This window comes from Strix aluco, chromosome 21 (assembly GCF_031877795.1).
Source record: "Strix aluco isolate bStrAlu1 chromosome 21, bStrAlu1.hap1, whole genome shotgun sequence".
Classification (NCBI taxonomy): Eukaryota; Metazoa; Chordata; class Aves; order Strigiformes; family Strigidae; genus Strix; species Strix aluco.
Window position 1 is genome coordinate 11,912,783 of NC_133951.1, and position 17,174 is coordinate 11,929,956.

General features: G+C 41.8%; 1 protein-coding gene across 1 annotated transcript in view; it reads left to right on the forward strand.

Annotated features, from left to right (window-relative positions):
- The first annotated feature begins 765 nt into the window (after window positions 1–765).
- GNA13 (G protein subunit alpha 13) overlaps window positions 766–17,174 on the forward strand; it is a 29,641-nt gene continuing 13,232 nt past the window's right edge. The window contains exons 1-2 of the mRNA XM_074847725.1: window positions 766–1,134; window positions 3,074–3,300. Coding sequence (XP_074703826.1) covers window positions 852–1,134; window positions 3,074–3,300 — 510 coding nt within the window. The 5' untranslated portion in view covers window positions 766–851. The remainder of the gene's footprint in view (window positions 1,135–3,073; window positions 3,301–17,174) is intronic.

Genomic DNA, 17,174 nt, shown 5'->3' on the forward strand with positions numbered 1-17,174 from the left:
CACAAATGACAGAACACTTGTGCTCAGGGATGGGTCACACCAACAGTAGGATTTTTAGTCCTTGCATGTCTCTCAGCCTATTATTTGCTCCGCCCATCACATGAAGGGTTGCTAAATTTTAGGAAAATTTTACTATTAAGCACTTGAAAATACTGCCTTTGTTTCTTTTAATTTAGTAACGGGTAAAAAGTTCCACTCGCTTTTTATCACCCTGACTGCATACAGCCCCCGCGTGAGGCCCAGGACCGGTGTGTTTGTTCAGCCTGGTGCCGTATCCCAGCAGTACTGCAAAGCTCTTCTCAGAGGAGCAGAGAGGAAGTACGTGCCAAGTTGTTCAAAGCGCTTTAACGAAACTATTTTCTCTTTGTACCGAGAACAAAAACTGCTTAGCTGGCAAGCTCCATCCTGCCCCCCTGACCGAGGGCTGACCTCCCCCGGCCGCTCGCCTGTCAGCTTCCCTCCAGCGGCTGCGGGGCCGCGGCAGAGGTGCCGCCTCTGCCGGGGCAGGCTGAGCCTGGGCCTCATTTTCCCTCACGCGAGCGCACGCTTCGCTTCGGTTACGGCTGTGAGCGCGGCCCCGCCGGTAACGGAGGCAAAAGCAGCCGCCGCCCCCTCCCGCCATTTCCTGTGAGGCGCCGCTCGTGGGCGGGCGCGAGCCGCTGTCACGTGACGCTCCCCCGCCCTCCGGAGCGGGAGGGGGCAAACGGCCGCGGTCACGTGAGCGGGCGTGTGCGGACGGAGGCGGTGCCCGGCGGGGCGGGGCGGGGCGCGGGCGCGCATGCGCGGGCAGAGAGCGGGCTGGTGCGGGCCGGGCCGGGCGGCCGCTCCCCTCGCTGGCAGTGCTCGCTAAGATGGCGGACTTCCTGCCGTCGCGCTCCGTGCTGTCGGGCTGCTTCCCCGGCTGCCTGCTCACCAGCGGCGAGGCCGAGCAGCAGCGCAAGTCCAAGGAGATCGACAAGTGCCTCAACCGCGAGAAGACGTACGTGAAGCGCCTCGTCAAGATCCTGCTGCTGGGTGCGGGCGAGAGCGGCAAGTCCACCTTCCTCAAGCAGATGCGGATCATCCACGGGCAGGACTGGGACCGGGCGGCCCGCGAGGAGTTCCGCGCCACCATCTACAGCAACGTGATCAAGGGTGGGTGAGCGGCGGCAGCGGGGCCGGCCCGCCCCGTGAGGCACCGGGCCGGCGGCCTGCGGGGGCCCGGCCCGGCCCGGCCGGGGAGGGGGGGGCGGGGGAGTGGCGGCCTCAGGGCGGGGACGGGGGGGGTCCCTCGGGCCGGTGAGAGCCGCGGGGTCGCTGCCTCCTCCCGCACTGTCGGCGGTTTCGTTTCGGGCGTCTCATCCTTCCTCCCGCCGAGGACTATCGGCCCCGCGTTGCCGGCGTCGGGGAGCAGCCCCCCCGCTCCGGGCCCGCGGGGTGTCGCCCCCGCCGTGACGGGGCGTCCCCCGCGGTGGGCGCTGGCCCGGGTGCGGCCCGCCGTGCTGCGGAGGGCGGCTGCGGCTCTTGCCGTGGGAGCAGCGGTTTCAGTTCGTAAGGTCCCCGGCTTTGCCATTTCCTGGTAGCGCGATCGCAGTAATGAGCGGTAATGGATGGGGGAAGATGCACCTGAAAGGGCGTGAGGATGAGACGTGTCCCGTGTCCGGGGAGGAAGCGCTCTCCGCGCTTCGCTTCACTGGAAGAAACGTTGCCATCGTGTTGGAAACTGGTCTGACACATCAATCAACAGAAACCCGCACGCAGAGCCGCTGTTCATAGACGCGTTGCCAAAACCTCCACACATGGTTTAGGAGCGGGCTCTTGGTTTGACTCCTGTCATCCTTACTTCTTTTCTCTCTCTTATTTAAACCGCTCGTCGCATTTTCGGTTTGGACTGTGTAATAGTTGGACAGAGGTTTAACTAAGTTTCTCAAAACGGCAAAACGTTGTCAGACGTCAGCCTGGCTCTCGAAGGAGACTGAGGTCCAGGGATTTTTAAAAAGAATTGTTTTACAAAACTGTTTATGAATCAAGCCTGGAAAAGCTATAAATAGCAAGGCAGTAGAAATCACGAGCATGTGGGTTGACCAGGTGATAGTTTATTAATAAAGTAAGGTACTTCCTACTCTGTGAAAGTATCACATAGGAACTGCAGATCTTTTTTGGAGGCTGCTTTCCTGCAGTCATAGCTTTTGACAGATAGAAACATTATGCAGAGAATGAAGCTTGAAAAAATACTTTGGCATTGGACAAGTATGGTGTTATTTTCATTTGTTACTATATCTTCATTTCCTTATACCTCTCCCCATGCCTTTCCAAATGTTTATTTCTGGAATTTTCTTTTTTCTTTTTATTTTTCATCGGTAAATTTAGTCCTAGAATTCATTTTCCTGCATTTCCTTATCAGTATGAGTACAATGTGGTTTTTTTTAAAGTCCTTTATAAGAGAAGTTTAAAATACTCTCTTTCTCCTAGAGATTGTTTACCAAAACAACAACAAAAAAATTGCGGAGAAGTCTTTAGGTGATACAACAGCACTTTGGCAGTAAAAACATACTTTTTGGAAAGTGCTATGGTTTTAGTAAATACTGTCTTCATATCTCTGAAAATGGTAAAGGCAGTGACAGCTCTCTACAATTTGATATAACTAAATGCCAAGTTCATAAGAATACAAAAACTAGAGAACCTTATAAAGAAGCCATCAGATGGTTTGACGATATTCTGAAATAAGCTTTTAAACAGACTTCGTTTGTCTTGTATTCGTGCCAGGTAAAAGAGTTTGCTTGGTAGCACAGATTGGGGATTTAGCAATTAAAAATAGCACTTTTTCAATAGTTAAACTTGTACTATGGACGTTATACTGTTGAGCATGGCCATGTTTTTCTGATAGCAAATATCTGAGTTTTGATATTACCTGAAAATGTAGTGCTTTGAGTAAATTTTTCAGAAACTTTCTGATTTGCTGCTGGGTGGATAGTCCTATTGAGCTTTGACTGTACAGAGTAAGTGCATTGTTTGAATCCTTACAGATTTGTAGGCTAGTGAAACAGTAGATGCTGAGAAACTCTAATTGCAATGCCCTTTCATGTTGTTAAAGGTGTGAGAGTCCTCGTAGATGCCAGAGAGAAACTTCATATCCCTTGGGGAGATCCTGCTAACCAGAGCAATGGAGATACGATGATGGCGTTTGATACTCGGTCAGTCACGGTGGTGCAAGGCATGGTGGAGACGGCAGTTTTTTTACAGTACCTTCCAGCCATAAGAGCTCTATGGGCGGATAGTGGTATCCAGCACGCGTACGACAGGCGCAGAGAGTTCCAGCTGGTAAGATTTGTGTTTCAGTGTTTTTAATTGAGCGCGTATGATTCTTGTTTCTGTGTTGCTTTTCCATAAAACACTGATCAAGCGACCTCCTTATGGAGCTTAAGCGTTTTTGGATGGTAGACTGCTACACTGTGGTATTGCAAACAGATGCATTTTGCTCCTTCCTCCCCCCCGCCTTTTTTTAAAAACAAGAATAATAAAGAGCTTCTGACGTAATTGTCCTCATTTCATATGTGAGAAAGCTGAGGTATAGAGGGCTTTTATGTTTTGTAACAAAGCTAGTACCTGTGTAGTGTTTTTACCATATAATTATTTCCACCTTTTGTTAAGTGCATCGACTTAAAAAAACAAACCAAAACAAAAAAGCAGTTTGCAGTAAAGGAAGACTTAATAATGTGATTTTTAAAAAGAGATATGCATGGGTTAATGAGAAGAATTTAAAAACCACTCCCTTCTCTATTCCAATTTGAGCAATCTAGCAAACATTCCCTTTGTATACTTCCTGTTTAATTTTGAATGTCTGTGTTAATACTCATGTAATGAGATTTGTTATATTGGAGTTCTCAGCTGAAGATGGAGTATACAATTTAATAGTGGTGTTGAGATGGAGTATGCAATTCAATAGTGGGGTTGGAAAGGAAAAAGAAACATGTCTTGATTCTTGAGCTGGACCTTTAACTGTGACAGCTGAAGTCCCTTCATTCTGTTTCCATGCAAATGCTGCAAAAGGAAACAAAGAATTTAAGTTAAATTTGCTGTTTATTAGTTCATAGACTTGTGTAGTAAATGCCAGTGGCATGGGGTTTTGTGGGGGTCGAGAACCTTAAAATAGATTAAATCTGGTTTTGTAGGTCTCTTAAACCTAAATGGCTTTGTGTTTTTATGTCTTAAAAATAACCTTTGTGTTAGTGTGAATCTGAACAATAGCTGATGATGTCTCCTGTTGAGCTATTATGAATAGTTGTGTAATCATGCTCTGTCTTAAATAGGTTGTGTAAATATAAATATGTATTGCCCTGATCATGGAATGTCTTGAGATTGCAGGATGGGCAGGTGCTGGAGTAGCCTATCACCTGCCCAGCCTAGTTCTGAGCTATGTAAATAAGTTCCTAATGAGACCTGTTGCTCCTTGTATTTTGCCTTCAGAGTGCTCATAAAAGGGTAATTGCTCTGCTATAGCCAAGGTCCTCTTCTGGTGCAGATGTGACTTCTAGTGACGTAATTGCTGTGCTGGAGTGATCTGTTTCAGAATCAGTTAAATAAAATTGTTTCATCTTTGATTAAGCATGTTTAGTGACTTCAGGCTAAGTAGCAAAGGCGAAGAGAGCTATTATTATTCTGTCGTCTTGAGTCTCTGAGAAGTAGGTTCTTTCCATAACTGAAGCATGTGCGGAGTTTCACTTTGAGTAGGATTTGAAGAATGTGTTCTTCTGAATCTGACGGGACAAAAAAAGCTATTTCTTTCTTTAGGAAATCCTTAAATCTGTGTAAGGTTCTCTGCAAAAATATATACGGATCATGTTGTGTTTTAGGCAGAACTCGAGAATATTTTTTTAAGTGCTCTTAATAGTTGAGTACTGTCCTAATACTAATTTCTGAAAGTAAGGTAACTGCTCAGTTTATACTTACATTGTTTTATTTCCCAAATCCTTTCAAAATCTCAGCCCGAGATATTTATGCCAAGTTCTAAACATTAAAAAAAAAAAAAGGCTGAATGATGTCACTATATTGAGTGCAAGCAGTGTGATCAGTGCTGACCAAGCGTGAAGTCTCTGTTTTACCCCGATAAGCTTCCAGCTTAAGTTATGACAGAGCTCCATGTGGGCAGCAGAATGGTGGAAAACTCCTGAAAGCAGTACCCATTTCTGTCATACCTGCTGACAAGCTTTGCAGAAGAGTGTTCAGAGAGTTTAGGTACGTGCCGTAATATGGAAGGAAGACACAAATGGTTAAGGAGGGAGTGACAGGCGTACCTGTGTCAGGAGGTAGTGCCAGGGGAAGTTGGAAGAGACGCAGACGGTTCAGTTGTGTCAAGTACTGACTCCTGAAGTAAAGGTTCAAGACTAAAAATTGTTAGTGTTGTAGAGTGGGGAATAAGGGAAAAATACTGTTCTACTTCCAGTTCGACTACTTGTGGCCAAAAATGTAATGAAAGGAGAGATACCAGCAATGATTAGAGGAGTAAGAGAGGGAAAAAGTGGCATTAAAAAAAAGTGTAAAATGCAGGGACTGAGTATGGTAGAAGAGTATTATTTGCTGGTGTATACTCTAACTTCTTTTCAAACTGTTGAGGGAATTTAACTTTTTTCACTGGATCGGGTTTGACACTGCACTGAAAAACATGGTTCATATTAAGAGAGCGCAGGCAGGAATGCTGGGAAAGCATTGTTTGTCATGGGAATGGGACACTTTGGGGCAAAGGTAGAAGAGAGCAAATGAAGAACAGAGCAGTGATGGATAAGGAGTGAAAAATGTCAGAATTTACATAGAAATTCTGGAGGAAAGGAAGCAAGAGTGTGTAGTTCTAGAAGCCATTTGTAACTTGGACAGATAGGAAGTACAGAGAAAGAGGGTTTAAGATTAAAGTTTCTGCATGTATGTGGTTAAAACTTAGGTATATATACATTTGTGAGAGATCAGTGAGCTGTTCCTGCTTTTTTCGTTTTTTCTCCATCATCTTTCACAATTCCAGAGATGATACTAGGAGCCTAAAGAAACAATTTGGTCTTTTTATAGCAGCATGAGAGGGCAAAAACCAGAACTTGGTTGTATTTTAATGGAATTAGAAATCAGCATTTCCATGCCTAGTTCACCGGAGTGTCCTTCCTCATTTTGTTAACTTAAGTGGTCATGGGGATAGTCAATATGATTTATTTTCCTTGGTATAAAAATAGGTGCCTTCTGGCCACTAACAAAAGTATTTATGAAAATTCATTAGTTCACGCTTGTGTAGTGCTTTAAAACTGGAAAGAGGTAATTACAGCTTAGTGCAATGTATGCCACTTCAATACTTCTCAGGTGGTTAATATTGTAAGCCCTCAAGTTTTATTACAAACTGAAGTCAACCGTGTTAGTGGAACTATCACCCAAATGACTGAAGACTATTTAGGATCTGTAGCTTAGTCGGTTCCTGCAGTTTACGCTTAAGATTCTGGTCATCCTCAAGCTTTCCCTCCCTCATCTACCGAGTTTGTTTCTCCTACGGCCTCCAGTCAGATGGCTGACATGGATTAATTAGAGTTAGGCTGAATCAGCCATACGCTTTCTGTCATCTAATTTACATTTCAGATTTCTCATTGCAAGTTGATTTCCGGTGAAAATCTCCTGAAATGACTTGGAGAAACATACCCATTATCTTAATTTTACACCATGCAAACTGATTTAATTAGCCATTTCCTAGTCTTTATACTTGTGAGCTATTCAATTATGTGGTTGTAAAGGTTTGCTGTTCTCACTGAAATTTGCTTTGAGGCACTGGCAGCTGAGGAGTGTCTAGTGCTGGTGCTGCGTGTCTGGTAACACCAAGGAAAGTGCTTCTGAGTAAGAGTACCGTTGTATGCTGCCTCTCGCTTCGGTGCGTTTGCTGTGAACTTGCCTTTCTTGAATTTGCTGTGAGAGTCGTTAACAGAGAAGCCTTCTGAAGTAGACTCCAGGAGTCTTCTAATTCTCTGAGAATGGAAAAGTGGGATGAGAGCCGAGTTGCTCAGATGCGTGATAAGCTTTGAACGTGTTAAAGGTTTGTTCTTGTTAAAGATAGCTTTTGGGTGGGTTTGGATGTTTGCTACCAGCCAGTGTTGATCTTCAGATAAGTACTTTTTGCCCTACTTGCAAATTACACCCAACGTTGGAGGGTTGTTTTTTTTTTATGCAATGCGCAGGGGCAGCGATGACACTTTATTCTGTCCTCATTTGCGTAGAACTGCAGACACAGATGATACAGTAAGGATGATAGCATGTGCATTTACCTCTGGATCCTGTTTACTTCTGTGACATGTCTGCAAGTGCTAGATCAGATTATAGAAGACAGGAAAAGGCGTGTTCAGCTTGAAGTTCAGCTGCTAGTTTAGCTGCAGCTTCTCTTTAGCATTTTTGTGTTGCAGAGTAGTGTTTTTGGAGAGTGTTGTTCAGTTTACTGGAGGATTGTACTTTTATCTTGCTCTAGTTGGGCTTTTCTGGGTTCTGTCTCTCAATATCAGTGGGGCTGTTGTACATGTGAGAACATTCAATTAGATCTACTGGAAATAATGAGTCTTCAAATGACCACTGCAAAGTGTTAGCAAAGTTTACCATTCTTTCAGGTGCAGAGCAGCACGTCCTTGGTATGTGCTTGATTATAGAGTTAGATCCTGTGGAGGTCAGTTATGTTTGAAGCCAGACTAGGTTGCCAGATGTTGAGGTCTTCCTCCTTCTCAGGTGTGGATGCCCATCTTATGAAACAATTCTGAGGTCAGTGCTTCAGCATCTCTCTGAAGTCACAAGCGTAGAACCTGGAAAAAGATTATTTTCTCTGTTCTGCAACCTCCTCACGCCCTTAAGTTGGGGGTTAGAGATGTCTTTCCCCCCTCCCTTTCCCAGATCTCTCTCTGGTTCTGGGATTGCGTGTTCAGTTGTCCCGCTCTCTTTCCGCTTGAAGCGTGTAGGTGGTGCTCCTCTTAGGACATGCTTGAGTGCATAAACTGTTGGTAGAAGGTTTCTCAGGCTGATAGAAGAATCTTCTTCGCAGATAATGTGATTCAATCACCCAGCATTTCTGTAAACACGTGCATTGAGTATTTGGGCACTTAATCATATAATTCAGAATTACTTTATTTAAATACATTTCTGTAGTTACACTGAATATTGCTTAATTTTTTTGTGGGGAAAAACGAAAAGCTGCTGCTTTGTATGTGTTGAGTTATGAACTATTTTTCCCCTCTTTCCCTGATCAATAGGTCTGCCAAACATCAAATCACAGGATGGCATGTGTGCAGTGAGCATGATTCCTTGAAGCCCTTGAAAAGATTAGAGCCATCTTCGGTCTTGATGTGAAAAGGATTTATCAAAGATTGTTGCTATAACTATGGAAACAAAAGTGCTTTACAGATTTACACTTAAAAATGAGTCATTCGCATCCTCAGAAAAGAATTGGAGTTCTTGAGGATTTGCTGTTTTTCCTGCCCAAATGACAAGATAATGCTGGCTTTGAGTTTGTATTAGTAAGGCTCCATGTAGGGATTAACACAGAGTCAAACAATAAGAAGGCTTGAGTTCCCTTATTCTTGGTTTGTGGCCAGAAACCCTTCAATATGTATGCCAGTGCTTTGGTAATGGGGATTGACCGTAATATTTTAGTTGAGCTGAATGATCTCCAGGTGAACTTTCATACTAATGTAACACAAAGTGCCATTTTTTTAAATAGTTTTCCAAATTGGGATTAGGATTTCACACTCAGCCTCTGTGAGTTACTGTGCCTTGAAAGGCTGTTTCTGGGACTGCCTTGCTCCCTTTCCACTATTCTTCCTTTCCTGACTTTTCTCGCTGGCAGTAAAATACTGAAGTCTTTGGAGAGGAGTGGTCTTGTATTGACCAATTGATGTTGTAGTGCAAGCTGGTCTGGTTTTACTGAAGAACATCTTTGCCATAGTTTTTTCTGAATGTTACTATTTTTTTATATATTTTTTTGTGACTGTTATTTTTAAGCACAGATGTGGCTCTGAATTGAGAGGTCTTTCAGTGGGAGCTGTCTTGATGTGGACATGTTATCCCAGCACACACGTGCCAGACAGAAACATGACGAGTTGTCTTCCAACCGAGAATGCGAGCAACTTTTTGGGAGTCTTGTGTGCTACACTTAGCTTGTTCCAGCATATCTTTTCTGTGTGGTTTCAGTGCAGCCTCTGAGGATGGAATTCTTAATTCAGACTCTCCAGATACCTGTTTATGGGGAACTACTGCTTTTAAAATGCAGACTTTCACAATACAGTGTGGGAGCAGAGTGATGTGTTCTTACACATACTCTGTCTTGAACAAGCTGTGTCATGTTGATAATCGTGTGCCTTGGTTTCCTAAACATTTTGTTGTAGAAGACTAAAGGATGACTAGCTTTCTGCAAAAATTTGGATTTCTATAACTGAGCCTTGATTAAATAAAGGTAAAATGTAAGTGCTCTTCTGAATATGCTGTGCATGCCAACAACCTCTTAAGACTTCAGAGGAGGAGACTTTCTCAGCCTTTCACACGTCTTGAATGTGTGAACCTGTTCTCAGCAGATTCTTCTAAATTGGTGCAAATGTGTTAGATCAGCTTTTGCTGCTTTCATTCAGAGCCCATTTCCTTGCTGGCTACTAATCTGCAAGATAGTGCATGTTAGTACCTGTAGAACACTCTCACTACATTATTTCTCAGAATTTAAATATAGCAGTGGCTATGCTGTTCTCAGTAATTTCTAAATGGACATACTAAATAGAAGCCTGATCTACACAACAAGAGTCCCAGTATTCATAGCTGTCAGCAAATCTCCATGCTGGCAAAACATGTGGTATGAATGCACTGTGATCTTCCATCTATACAGGTGAAATTAATTTTGCACCTGAGGCAAAGAATATGGAGTGATCTTTTTCATATGTAAATCAGGGATCCTTTAGGATTAAGGTGCGATGCCAGGGGCAGTGTTGATTTGTGCTGCTGTTCGCTAGTTTGAGATTACTGTAACAAGACTTCAACCTTAGAAGCTACTTAAGTCTGTTCTCACTGGACACATATTACACTTACATTTGGATGACTGTTCTGGTGGTCTTTATTGACCTAAACTTCAGTTAATGATAAATGCTATTTATATGTTCTGAGTTCATGCTGTACTTCTTACGCAGAACTAGCAGAGTGGTAGGGAAACTTGGGCTTGTGGTAGCTGAGGAAGTTGTTCTAGAAAATGTGAGAAAACGCAAGCGCAGCTGACCTTACTACGTAAGAAAGGCAAGAGGATAACTATGCTAGTGTCTCACATAGAAAGCAAGGTAGTCTACATACCAGTGTTGTGTCCACTGGCGCTTTTTTTTTTGGTAAGTATCTAAATTTCCCACAGATCAGTTGAGAAATTTGGAAGGTGCAGAGCCTGCCCTCTTGCAGAACAGCGAGCTGTCTCACTGATGGTGCTGATGGAGTCTGGCTGACACCAAGTCGTGTCTTGCATTGCTCTGGAATATGAAGCCTTTGTATCTTAAAGGTGAATAAATGAATCATAGAACATAGTATTAGTTAACTCGACAGCCTCAAACACTAAATATATTTAATCCAAATAAAAATCTCTGAATAATCCTGGAGACTAACTCTTATACTCTACAACCCTTATACTCTACAACCAAAGTAGTTTGACAGGTAGAATTTAAATGGTGAATAAAGGAGGTATTTAAGACTGTGTCAGCAGCTAAAGAAGGTACTAAATTATTTCCAATATCTTCTCCACTTGCATGTCTACATTAGCAATAAACATCAGGTAATACAGCTGAGAAAGTTGAGCAATTTTAAGTACGGAAGACACCCTGAATTCTTCATCATTGCAATAACTGACAACTTCAGCTATTTCAGAGAAGAAAACTTTTGGACTATAATAAGCAGTGAGCTGCCTTTTTCAGCACTTAATTCACTGTACCATGCTGCACGCTTCTCCATCATGGTCATTCGTGCCTTAGATGTTTTCCCAGGACTTCAGAGTCTCCTCAGTTAAAATAAGTGGAATATCATGCTCCTTCCTCTGCAGTGACTTAACCAAGGAACTGAGAAGACCCCAAATTCTTTGTATGGATGAGAGGTACAGGAACGTGTAATCACACATAAGTTTCTGTATCTTTTTCCTTTGTTTAATGATGCCAGAGAAATAATTTTAAACAAACCGACGGGAATCTCGGCAGGCTGCCTGGGAGCGCTTCTCACGGAGCACATGATGGTATTTGATCACCTGCTGGTGACCAAATAAAGAGGATGCAGAATTTCCAGGCAAGAAAACACAGTGCATTGACACCATCTGTAATTCAAAATATCTACACAAAATAGTGTGTAAAAAAAAAACCTCAGCGCAGGGTGATCTGAAATTTTACAGGTGGGTGGTATTGGGACCTTTAACTGTTTTCACTAGCAAACAGTTACATAGTTGCTGTAGTAAGTAATTTCTAGTTTTTCTATTTTTACTTCATTTCTAGTATGAAATTCTACAAATTATGTGAAATGTTTGCAGTCTCTTGGATGTTGCTGCTGTTTAGGGAGTCTTGTGTACGTTACTGTTGCTTTGAGTGCTTTAGACACAGCTTTTACTAATTTTTAAAAACACTAACATTCATCTAATGATCCTTGTAGATCTTTCATAAGACCTAGTAAATTATCACTGAATCTTGTCAGAGCTTGTAACAAGAACTGATACATTAGTATGTCACCGTTTGCAAACAGAAATACCAGAACTTAATTGAAATGGATTCTGCTAATTGAGGCAGAGGAAGGAACTAAAAAGCATTTGGTCATCTGGATTTCTCATGAGGCTGAAATAGGAACCAAATGTACTTTAAAACTGAATCCTAGGGATGCATCAGTGCACGCACTGGTATCTAGTTTAAAGTTCTGCTTTTGAAATGTTGTGATTTAGTTTACAGTGTATGCAATAATGGGCTTTTCGAGCATCTTAAAGTTCAATATGGCCAGTTTTAGCGCTGATATGTTTTCACATGCCAAATATTTGTCATGTTTTTGGGAGCCTTTGCTGGTCTTGTACAACTTGGAAGCAAGTAACGCTCTAAATGATGGATGGCAGATTTGCAGACTCACTGCTGCTTCAGTGTTAAATTAAATGCAGTTTGAGTTGCAAACACATGAAGTCATGGAGCCCGTGGGTCAGTGCACTGAAAGAAGAGCGGTGTTTACAGTCTGGTTCCAGTCTGTTTTGTGTGCAAAACATCTGAAGTTTATATAGATGCTTTCCAGAGTGTAAATAGTAATTGGGAGGTGGTTGTTTCGTCTTGATCAGTGCATGTGTTCATATTACTTCTAGGTCTGAGTGTGTGCCGTGACTTGGACGATTTCTTTCGTCAATGAAATTTGAAAATATTTTGCAAAGTATCGGTGTCTTTTCTAAAGTAAACTTTCTGGAAGAGGAGTTTAGATTGTAAATACCTACTGAGGGAGAGAGTAAAAACATCTTTGAAGAAAGAAAGTGCACCTGATCTGTGCACAGCATATCCTAATTTGCTTTCATGGATTAATCTCTGTTCAGGTTATGGCAAACAGAAGCATCTTCGTTAGGTGCTCTGGTTCTGCATGTGTAGTGTCCCATATGCCATTTATTGCATTTTTTGACCTGGCTCTGATCTCTACAAGGGGCTGTAGTAGATTTGAGTTTGCTTTTGTGTGGTGCTGAGTTTGCACCTTCATGGTGCTCAGTTGCCTTCTGGTCTTAAACCACGACAGCTTCCTATTTGGAAGCATTGGTGATCCTGAGGGGAATGACATGCCAGGGTAAATGCTGTGTATTCCTAGGGTTTTTAACTGTGGGAAAGAGTCTCAGCAGAGTTTTGGGTTTTGTTCTGGAGTTGTACAAACTCTTCATGCAAGTCAGAGCTATGCAGTTTCTTAAAATTCTCAGCTGTTTATACAATATGGCACATAGTGGCTTCCAAGTAGTCTTTCAGAATTAGTTAGAAATATGATAACAGAGTGCCTTGCGTGGAAAAAGTTGTAGTTCTGTAGGCTTTAATGGAATGCTGTTTCATGCCTAAAAGCTGTAGTGAATTTTCATATTTTTAGGCAAGTTTTGTTAAGAATCTGGCAGTTACTTCAGGAGAGGGGAGGAATACCTAGCTAAGAAAAATGAAAATGGATTTCTTCCCTCTTAGGAAAGTAATTCAAAACTGCAGCAGTTTGCTCTGTGGTATACTGGTATGCAGATTATGCTTGATCATGTCTTCATGTGGTTAATTGGGATAGCATGTTCTATCTGAAACCGTGGAGATGCCGTACTGATGGGAGAAAATCTGAGTCTGAATTGTGGAAGTGAATGAGGCACTTGGAAGGGTAGTGCAAAACTGAGGTGAGCGCAGGAAGGAGAAACAGCTGATACTGGAGCCTTATTTGGAATATTTAGTTCGAGACTGACTTGCTTGGCTTGGCTTACCTCCTCTCTTTCACTCCAACTGTTTGGTAGGGCAGCTGCAGCAGATGCTCCTGGGTACCCAGCAGCTTGCAGATGCTGGCTAGTAGCGGAATGCAGGAGCTGAGGTTGGCATGCTCTGTCTGCCTCCACTTGTTATCCCCATTTTGAGAATTACGGATTAATTGGATTACACAGTAAAGAGGGGATAATAGATTAAAGGGATATTATTGGGTTAAAACCTTTCTTAAGCCCCTTCACCTTTCTTTGTTAATGCCATTATGCAAGATAAAAATGTCAGTCATGAAATAAACAGTGTAACTCCTCCCTTTCTTGGTGCTTTTGTAGCTTGGTGCTTTTGAGCACCCTCCACCCAATGTGATCCGGCTGTTCTGAATATAAATTCCACTCTGCTACCAAAAGGTTTTACAAAAGAACACTTCTATGAGTCAGGACTTCAACCCTTCCTTTTTTTAGGACAGATACTCAGTTTGTGTGGCCAAATGCAAGTCAGGTGTCACTTCTACACCGCATGATACAGTTCTGATTGCTTTGAAAAAAGGCAGATAGAACTCGAGCTGCACTGAGGAAGTGCTGAAAAGAGGAAGTAGGGTAGAGCTCTCAGAGGTAGGTGACGCATTTGTGACGTTCTGGTGGAGAACAGGATTATTTTATACTCCTGTGTAAGCAAATGTAGCCTGTGTCTGAAACTCTCTAGTCTTACAAAGAAGCGGCAATTAATCTCAATGTACTTAAAATTGATCTTTGAAAATGGGCAGATCAGATTTAAATGACTATTTGAATGGTTGAGCTGGAGATAAAGAAGCTCGGAGATCCTGAAATGTCTGATCTTGACGTATGGTATCTGTGCTTTAGCCCTTTTAAGGCTGGTCCATTAATGCTTCCCCTGGCAGCAGTGCCATTTTAAAGCAGTTTGCCTCCCTTCTTAGGGAGGGGGGGGATTATTTTAACAGGGAGCAGTTGGCTGGTCTGCATGTGGCTGCAGTAATGCTTGTGTGGGCATAAATGGGGACTGCTTTGTTTTGGCAGGAGTGCCAGTTTATGCTGGTTTTAACATAACTTTGGCCATAATTAACACTTAGAGAAAGGAAACATACTTCTCTCCAGGAAATGTGTTTTGTGTTAGCACACTCTCAAATATTTTGACCCAGACTTGCAGTTTGGTGAGTAAATATACTGTTGCCTACCTTGACACTTTTCCCTAAATACCTTTAGCACCCTTATTAAAAATTAGTTATTGTATATGCTTATTGGAAACTCCCAAAACACTGCTAATAAACTTGCTGCTTAAACAGAGAGCACTGTGTCAAGCACAGGAGTGGCAATTGGGAAACAAATTGTTTCCCCTCACCTTAGGAGATACCAAGCAAGTTGCTGAATTGTTGCTATAAAATAGGGAAAGTATCTGGTTTTTAAACTTAGTTCATTGAATAAAGAAGTTATAGGTATGAATGTGTAGCAGTTTTGTCCTATTCTGTTGACTGGGGCATGTTGGAAAGAGGAATCCTCATTAGAAAGCACTGGGAGGAGTGACTGGTGAGAGAATTTAATTTGTAGAAACCTGAAAACTGTGAAGGAACCAAGATTATTTTATTTACCTCCAAGTCTGAGGCCGGTAAAAGAAACCAAACCAATTCAATGTTTCAACATAAGACTTGGTTCAACTTCCACTGGTCTAACAATAAAGACAATTGTGGATTTGAGCTCAATAATATAATCAGTGCTCGGTGCATTGACGGCATAAATGTATCATCTGGATCATCTGCCTCTTTTGTGTAACGTTGTGGACATCCCTTGTTTGGGTGCAGGGAGAGGAGGTTGTAGTGCTCTCTACTGCCTCTCCAACTAGGAAATCTGCATTCATTTGACTAAAACATATCTCCATTAGTTATCTCGCTGTTTATTACTGAAATTTCAGAAGATATCTGGTGAAACGTCAGTAGCAGCAGTATTGATTTGCAGTCAGTCATCTTTTGAATCAGCTGGGGTGGGGTGTTCTGTGAAATTCTGTGAAATAAAGGTTAGAGATTATTAATCTCTGGATTCTGTGTCAAAATCCTCAGCTATGGATTTATCTGGATTAAACCTCTAACAGAAAAGAACTGTACATAATGAAGTGTATACTATAAGGATTATTAGGGTGATGTAAGATGCAGAATTTTAAGGCTCTGGTTATTCCTCCATCATCTTTCTTTGTTCAAGCTGCTTTTCCCATGTTATGGATGGTTTGGTTTGTGTCAATTTAGTCATGTACATGCCAACCTAAAAACATTGTAGTTACCTATTCTTACTATAAACTAGGCTTTTGAAAACAACTTCTTTTGTCATTGGTTTTGTTTGCTTGGTTTTTTTTACTTGGGTTTTTGCTTGGGTTTTTTATTTTAAAAAATAGGAAAATTTTGTTTATCTTTTCTCAGAAATTCAAGTACAGTCAGGAAGAGAAAATGTTTGGTGGTTTCTATAATTCTAATCTAGAGTTACTAAATTATGTCTCCTATTTTCTTTAAATATCTGATTTATTATTTCAGATACTTAATAAGTCTTGTCAGTTCAGTATGTTCCACTGAACTTGCAGCCAAACATAGATGGTTTGATAAATTGTACGTTTATTTCTTTCAACCTTGTGATGACTAAATTTGATGAATTTTCTCTTTCTTTTTTTTTTTTTTTAAGTGATTGCTATTGGAAAAAATGTAGTGTCTGTGTTGCCCTAGAACAGCTAAAAAGCCATTTGGCTATGCTGAGGTTTCAACAAATCATATTTAGGTTGCTGACATTGTTTTCATGGAAACCAAATAAATTGGTGCCACTTCCTGGGTTTAAAAGATGTGTTCATCTGTTGTGTATTTCATGTAGTCTCTTTTTTTTTTCCTCCTCAAAATATTTTTGTGGTTACTTTGGTTTAGGCACTAACTAGCAACATTTTAGACAGTAATCTTCCTCTGTGCCATGTTTTGTTTATAAAAGATAACTGCTCTGGTTTACTTCAGAAGACCACACGAGCAGCTACAATACACTATTGTCTTATAGGTACATGACCAATATGTGCTGTAATCCTGCCTTTGCAGAAAGGGTGCCTTACGTAAAACTTGAGATATTTCATTGTCCAGGCCTGATCAAGACTAGTTAAAATAAATGCAAAGTTGTAAGGGAAGCTGTTGTAACATGGAATACCTTGATAAGAATACGATTTAGTTGTGTTTTCTTGTAAATCACTTGTTATGTTCATGACGCAGTGACTTGGTTTGGTTTTCTTCAGTAAGGATCGTAAGACTCCAGGAGGCACACAAGCTGTTTTGAATCAAACCTTTCTGAAAATGGAATACTTGACAGTTATGAATAAAGTTATTTAACAGGCAACTTCCTGTGGTTTACATGCATTTCTGAATCAGGAGGAGGCTGAAGGGCTGCAGCTGAGATGCGTATACTCCATCTGAACAAAAAAGAGCATCTTCTACAAGCAAAGGGATTGCTTAAAATCTGATATTCTGATTTATTTTAATACTGCATTAAAAGGGCAAAAGCGCAGTCACCAAACACTGGAAGATCTTTGAAGCTAATGTGTAGGCCGTTCATTCTGTTGTATTGGTGTGTGTTTAACAAGTTTGCTTTATTGCAGTATGTCAACATGCATATGAGAAATGTGTTCAAGCCTGTCTTTGACTCTGTCACTTCTATTGGGGTCTTTGGGCCTGTGCTTTAAGTTGAGCAGAAGGAAGCGGGCAGTGGATGAGCAAGGCTCGGT